The following is a 7,955-nucleotide window of genomic DNA, read 5'->3' as shown; positions in this document are numbered from 1 at the left end:
AGGGTTATGTCTTGCACCCATTGACACTGAAACTCCCTCCATAGAAAACAACAACAACTATATGCTTTGATTTAGATAGACATGATAAACAAAGTCACAACCTGCATCAGATGTCAAGAGTAGTATTCCTTTTGTAGTAATAGAAACATCCTCCAGTTAAGCACCATGCCACTCTCTACCCAGCCAGTGACGCTGATGCGGGTTGTGGCAGGTAGCCTAGCAATTAAGGGCGTTGGGCCAGTAACCGAAAGGGCGCTGGTTCAAATCCCTGAGCCGACTAGGTGAAAAATCTGTTGATGTGCCCTTGAGCAAGGCACTTTACCCTAATTGCTCCCGTAAGTCGTTCTGGATAAAGAAGGATGCATGTGTGAAATCCTCCAGGTGGTTCCGTGTGCGACATGAGGCCCCTCCACCCTCGCGTTGGGGTGGGCGGCGGTGCTGGCGAGCCCCTTTCCCGACATCTCTAACCAAACATATGTGCCGTTTCATTGGTTTTCATCATTTTGGGGGTGGAAAGTGTGCATTCCATGATTAGAAACGCTTGTGTCTGGGCTGTTCCGACTCTGTTGTAGGTTTATAGGCCCCCCCAATCACACTGGGTTGGTTGATCAGGGCTCCAGCGGAGCAGACCTGGGTTCAAATACTATTTGAAATTATTTCAAATACTTTAGCTGTGCTTGATTGAGCTTGCCTGTTGCAATAGAATCAATTAAAAAGTCCCAAAAGCGCCAACCCCGACCAGCTGGCACTCTAGGTAGGCTAAAGCAAATGCTTAAAGTATTTGAAAGATTTCAAATAGTATTTGAACCCAGGACTGAAATCTACATTTTGCCCTATCATTCAAGAGGCTAAAGCAAACGCTTAAAGTATTTGAAAGATTTCAAATAGTATTTGAACCCAGGTCTGGACTCCAGCCTGTTGGCTGGGTCAGTAACAACCTAGGGGAACCAACTGTTAGTGTTGGATTGGGCTGTAATGATACTGGTGTAGTGGGCGGATCCCTGTGGTTACTCAGAGGCTGGGGGTTCTTGCACCTGTTTGGCTTATTTATCCTGTTACCACATTAACTTTGAGAGTATTGCAAGCTGTTTTGTTGTATTGACTGTTGACTTCAATTTTTATATGTTCTATGCATTTCAAGGTTTGGTTCCCATTGAATGTATTGGGATAATATGCTAAAATATGTATACATTATGTATTTGACTTGTCATGCAGTGCAACTCTTAATCACATGTACGGTCCCAAATGAATACTCTATGGTTGCACAGCACAGTGGACATTGCCACCTCTTCTAGGGGTTTGATATAGAAGCATTTAACTATTTACCCTATAGTCACATGAAATATTGTGGTGTCCCATGAGAACCGACCACTACTCTGGTAAATCCACTGGCCAACCGGATAGGCTTTAATCAACAATTGTCCAATGTCAGTGTGCAAATTACCACTGGTAATGACATATGATTTATTTATTAACTGTGAGACATATCTGAGCCCCTATCTTGATCTGATGTTATATGAGATAACATGTCTATGGGGGTAGGCTATAGGCCATCCTTGGGGCCTCACAAAGTGGCTACATTGTGGATAGTTCAGACCAGCTGTCTAATCAGTGTCTAATCCAGGGTGATTGCTGTGTGTCTCCAGTTGTGTGGGTCCAAACATGCATCAGTATAGTGTTGAAAGATGACTGAGGGCTCGATTCATTTGTACACACCATAATGTTTATGAGGTTATGTTGTTTACAAACAAGGCCCTACTGCCTGTGCATATCATACATATCTTATTCAGAAAGCTAAGGGCCTCTACTTGAGGGGTGGCTATTTATACAGTTCCCCCAAATCTTTGTGTGATTTTACTTGACCGCAGGACTCCTGGTTGCAATAAAAGCAGTTGACATTGGAAGTCAACGACATGTCGGTGCATTGCCAGAGAATGTCGCTTTTGTCGACAGAGTATGACGACAAACCGCCGCAAATATCTATCTTTAACAAGGCAGGCGCTGTATCATAGCAGTAGTATAGGCCTTTGAACAAGATCTGCTTTGGCCCATAGTGGCGGATTCCAACATGCAAGAGACATGTCCATCATAATCAAGTGTGATAGGTGGCTACATGACAAGCATTATGAAGGCTTGGTCTTCACAAGTATTTGCCCTACTTCGAGAATATCACATATCATCACCATAAACAAAAGCGTTGTGTGTTGTATTCGAGTTTTCCATGTAATCCCATACACAGAAGTCATATTTAGGTAATAAAGCATTACATGAAAGGCTGTTCCCAGCTGTTGACACTTGTGACCAAAACGTTGTTGCTTTGCTATTCTTGATCGGATGTAACAAAAAGTAGGCAAAACAAAGGGGGAGAATGCAGTACAAAATGTGTGAATCGGAGTGTTATGCATTTATTATTCGTTGCAGACCAATACTGAGTCCACATATTTGTGGTCTATTTAGCTAGTATTGTGTCTGTCAGGAATGTAACCTTTGATGGTGCAAATTCGATAATAATACATCGAAAGTGTACATCAATATTCCAATAATTATTACTACTAACTGGGCCTACTAGTAGTATGTTTATTGGCTAATTAGCCTAATGTTGTTATAGACAACTATTATATTGTATGTAGCCTCCTCGAATTACTCTGGTGTTACAAAAATAAACACAAATAGGAAGGATATTAGCCGCCAATTGATTGCTACACAATTACGGATTTGAGTATTTTAACTTTAAAAAACCTTTGTCAATTATTTTGCTGTCATGTTTGATGTGGTGTTTTACACCTAAATCCTGACAAATGGGGCGTGTTTCATACAAAACGGGGCACCTAAAAGATCTAACATCGACTCTGAAATCAGATATTACCCCCTTCAAGCAAATATACATTCTGGAATAAAACTGTCTTGAGTTTTGGCTGTGGGGTAGCAAGGACTTCCAAATGTGATCAAGTTACCAGGAACGCAGTTTACCCATGCACGTAGAAACAATTTTTGAAGTTGACAGAAAGACAATATAGAAAATCCCTTTGTAGCCTATATTTTATAACCACTCTAGCCGAAACGTTAATCACAATAGATTTAGTTCAGAGACACTATTTCGTTCCAAATGTTTCGTTCTGAACCAAATCTTTAAAACATATTGTTAAAACTCAACATTGCACGTGGCATCATTCTTCACTTCTGCCTTATTTTTAAAACTTTTTCGTTTCAATGTTTTTTTTAAAATCCTTTGCTTAGGGCCACATGAATGATTTTGCATTCAGCTGCAAATTACATTTGTAGCATCTTTGAGGCGTGAGGTAAAATATTGGTGATATCAAACCCGGAATACAGTATAATAAATAGACTTCAACCCGACGTTTTTCAAAACAACAATATTTATTACCAGTCTGTTTTTGCTCTGGGTCTTTGACATAATAATACACTATGGTTGTTGATGGAGTGGGAGACGTCCCTCATGCACCAGAATCAAATATCTCTCTCTCTCTCTCTCTCTCTCTCTCTCTCTCTCTCTCTCTCTCTCTCTCTCTCTCTCTCTCTCTCTCTCTGACATATTATCATTATGTTGATATTTTATTTCCCCTGGTGTTACATCAGAGCGTGCAGAATGAGCCATCAAAGTGTTTAGTGACGCCTCCTCTTTTTGATGTATCAGTCTTCAGAAACATAACAGTATGCATCAGTTATATCTGAAACATTGCAGACCACAGTCTATCAGGATTGAAATATTGAAGAACTATGTGGACTTTATTATAACGTATATGTAGCCTAGCTTACTATGCAGTTGTGCAGCTAGCTTATGCTATTGTTATTGTACAGTTACAGAATTCACAAATAGATAATAACGTTGTAATATTATGTATAACTATTATAATAGGCCTAAAATAATATAACTTATAATACGAATAATAATACTAACACTTACAATATTATTAATAATAATTTAAATGTATTATAATCTCATTTATTGCATTCATGTTGAGTTATCATATTATTCCACAACGTCCCTATTATACGGAAATAGTTTGATATTCAGACGGAAAAATAAAGTTGATAATAACATTTTTAAAAATACTTATATTTTTTAAATGCAGAGGTAGGCTACGTCACCCAAATATAGTATGTATCATTCGTTCCTGTATGCAGATGGACCCGTCCGCTGTCTTTCAGAACCGAAGCAAAATAAAGCATCCTGCCACCGCTAGCTCGAGGACCGGAAGGACCGGGAGAGAGATTTGATAGGAGATGAAATATCTCGCTGATGATGTAAAAGGTCCCTTTCGCGTGAGTTATGACCCGGATTTGGCTAGGCTGAGAGGGATGCATGCTGCTCCCCTCTCCCCCTCTCCTCCCCTCTTCCCCTATCCTCTTCTCTCGTCGCCTAGTCTCCTCACTCCCCCGCCCTGAAGGAGTGTATCATCAGTCCTGATATATTGCCTAGCTCCACATTACCTTTAGAAAATAAAGGATCATCCAAAACCATCGCTTTTGGTGAAGGAAAATGTAATTTCTGTACTAACTAGTAACTACTTCTTAGACTACTGCATAGCATAATTTTACCAACTTCAGAATCATCGAATTAATTTCCAATATTCACATTGGAAACGGTCAAAGTATCTATTTTCTAAAAAAGTACACAGACTTTATTACTGTAATACTACACTTAAATACGCAATGCGAATTAATCCCCCATTGACTGCACACTCTCTCTTGCTCATTTACCGTAAGGCCTATTCTGGTATCTCACCCCAGGACTAATTTAGACCCAAAGATGATAAGAGCACAACGCGTTTTAATTCCTACCGGCTCCTCCTCCTTCAAGCCATGCCTTGTAATTATTGGGAGCACCCCACTCGCAAAAGCCCTGCACTGGACTGCAACATAGTCAGAGAGTGAAAGGGAGAGGGCGAAAGTGCCAGTGGGGACATAATTGATTACGTCCTAATCAATATTAACTTGTTAGTCAGTTGTTGCTGCGACTTCTTTGGACATCGCCATTTTCAGGGAGGCACCGTTCCCCTTCGGATTGTCTGCACGTCTTTTGTGGAATAATACTTTCAAGAAGATATCCCGGTTTGGAATAAAGAGGGCTTTTTTTGTGTTTCTTTTTGCAAGAAAGTTTGCAGCCATGGCGTGCATTTGGTGACTGTAATTTGACTTTTTTCGATAGGGTTCGATACTATTTTATATCTGTGTTTGTTGTTTTCGTTGTTAGCAATTCAAAAACATTTCAAAGTTAGCTTGCATAACTACTAACGCACTAATAATGACATCCAAAGAAGTCGCCAAATGTGATGCGGTCGAGAATAGGAGGCGAAGTCCGTTGGACCATCTTCCTCCGCCTGCAAACTCGAATAAGCCCCTGACACCGTTCAGTATCGAAGACATTCTCAACAAACCCTCCGTGAAACGAAGTTACACCATTTGTGGGACAGCACACCTGATTTCATCGGCTGAGAAGCACCGTTCGTCCAGCATCTCTGCTCTGTCCAACAGGGCACTGCTCACACAAACCTCACCACTCTGCGCCCTGGAAGAACTAGCCAGCAAAACCTTCAAGGGACTCGAAGTTAGCGTGCTACAAGCAGCTGAAGGTAAATATGATGGTATTTATGGCCTTATGTCGATATAACTTTCATAACATTGCAATGCACAATTTAAAGGGAATGTATTATTTTTAATTTAATCTGCGAAATTATAACGATGTAGGGGCTTATTCGAGTATGAAAAAAAATGTATGCACTCACTAACTGTAAGTCGCTCTGGATAAGAGCGTCTGCTAAATGACTAAAATGTAAAATGTAAATGTAAATGTAATATTTTATCTAAAAATAGGCATTGAACATAGGTTTTAAACAAGATTATTTGCCAGAAAATGTAACCTTTGATCTATTCTGTGCGTAATTTGGAAATGTGAAAAAGAGGCTATTCATGAATTGACCAGCTGTAATTTTGTAATTTTTCTCTTTATGATGAATGAATGACATTAGGTCTACATTTATATGTGATATATAGGCTAATATAAGTAATACAAAACATAGATAATTTATTTGGGGTCAAATGTCTCAAAATATGTTTACAATTTGTATATTTGTTTGTGCAGGGAGAGACGGTATGACACTATTTGGGCAAAGAAACACCCCGAAGAAGCGAAGGAAGTCCAGGACAGCCTTCACCAACCACCAAATCTACGAATTAGAGAAAAGATTCCTGTATCAGAAATATTTGTCTCCCGCTGACCGAGACCAAATCGCCCAACAATTGGGTCTAACGAACGCCCAAGTCATCACGTGGTTCCAGAACAGGAGAGCCAAACTAAAGCGGGATCTGGAAGAGATGAAGGCGGACGTGGAGTCGGCCAAAGCTATAGGTGACGGTATTGTACCTCTGGAGAAACTCGCCAAGCTCGCTGACCTCGAGAAATGTGCCAATGGAACGCTCGGACATCACCCGCGAGCCGATTCTCCCGCGCAGAGTGGCCAACAAGAGTACGTGCTCGCTCGCAAACTGCGGATGTCCCCCCTGTCGCCATTTTCAGACCACACAACAAGTAAAGAATGCTCAGAGGACGACGAAGACGTGGAAATTGATGTGGATGACTGATTGCGCAGTGGGATAATGAAAGACTAAAAAGTACGACAAAAAGCAGCAACAATCCATACACGATTGTAACTTTTTCCTGCTGATATTCGTACATCATCTCAGAACATTTACTAGTCTCTTGTGACTTTTGTATCGGCACACAGATATTCACAGTAAGCATGAACAGTACAACACATAGCCTATGCAGTGCTATATTCAATTGTATTCATCAGCAGTCGGACAGTTTCCGCTTGTCTTCAAATGTCAATGAAAGCAATATAGGTTTCATAATCAGAACTAAAGATAATGCTATTATTTTGAAACATGTCATTATCTATCAAACACACCTCTTTTAGTTATTTATTTCTCTCTCTCTCTCTCTCACACACACACACACACACACACACACGGACACACGCACACACACACACACACACACACACATTGATCCTTGTTCATATTTATGTAACACCATGTCATATGCTTAAAGTACGTCAGTTATGAAAAATTTTCGATAGCTTTTGCATGTTGAAATGCATGTTTTGTTTTGTTGATCATATCTATTTATTTGTCCTTTTAAATTATATCGCTTGTTTATTTTTTGAGACATACCTTATCATACATATAGGCCTACTCGAGTTCAGACCGTTTGTATACAGCGTTTACATAAATAGCTAGTCATATTTACACCAACCATAATCCTTATGCTGCATTGCATGATACAAAAGGTAAATTCAAAGGATCAAAAACCAAGTTATGCGTTTTTATAGAGAAATGATCAAACGAAGGTTATAAAAATACAAAATACTGCGGTGATATTTCGATATGGAGCTACAGTTACTGGACCGTAGGAATAGATTCATTTGTTTGGATACAATATAGTACTTTACGGTTGAATAGATTTGTTATGTTTTGTACACCTGTAAGTGCCTTTCTAAAATCAGGACAGTATTTGAAAACCAATGCACATTCTGTAATGTATATACTATGGAAATAAATGGCTTTTCTTAACACGTTGTTTATGTTATTATTAGACTGATAGACTATAATTTCGATATTTTATTATAGTCCTAGTAAAAATGGTGACTATATGCAGAATTATCAAGGGGGAGGACTAAAATCCTTTATGAAGCTAATTCAATGCAGGCCTATAATATGGATGTTTATAGTAGCCCATTTAGCAACCATGATCCCTTATAATACTTCAATATTTTTTGTTCCATTGTATCCCATTTGTGAGGATACTCTAAACATTTTGTGGCTCAGCCATCTCACTCTCTTTCAAACTGCTAAATGCGTGTCTTGGCTTCTTGACCCGGCAACGTGTTTCCCCATTCGGGACGAAATTTATGTGAGAATCGCAAATCTGGTGC

General features: G+C 39.6%; 1 protein-coding gene across 1 annotated transcript; it reads left to right on the top strand.

The window, feature by feature from the left end:
• The first annotated feature begins 4,869 nt into the window (after positions 1 to 4,869).
• On the top strand, positions 4,870 to 7,593 carry lbx1b (ladybird homeobox 1b). Its single transcript, XM_041838410.2, has 2 exons — positions 4,870 to 5,594; positions 6,104 to 7,593. The coding sequence occupies exons 1-2, from the start codon at positions 5,267 to 5,269 to the stop codon at positions 6,601 to 6,603; spliced, it is 828 nt and encodes a 275-aa protein (XP_041694344.1). The 5' UTR covers positions 4,870 to 5,266; the 3' UTR covers positions 6,604 to 7,593.
• Positions 7,594 to 7,955: the final 362 nt, after the last annotated feature.

This window comes from Coregonus clupeaformis, chromosome 20 (assembly GCF_020615455.1).
Source record: "Coregonus clupeaformis isolate EN_2021a chromosome 20, ASM2061545v1, whole genome shotgun sequence".
NCBI lineage: Eukaryota > Metazoa > Chordata > Actinopteri > Salmoniformes > Salmonidae > Coregonus > Coregonus clupeaformis.
Note: the sequence above shows the minus strand (reverse complement) of the source record. Positions and strands in the feature narration are given on the sequence as shown.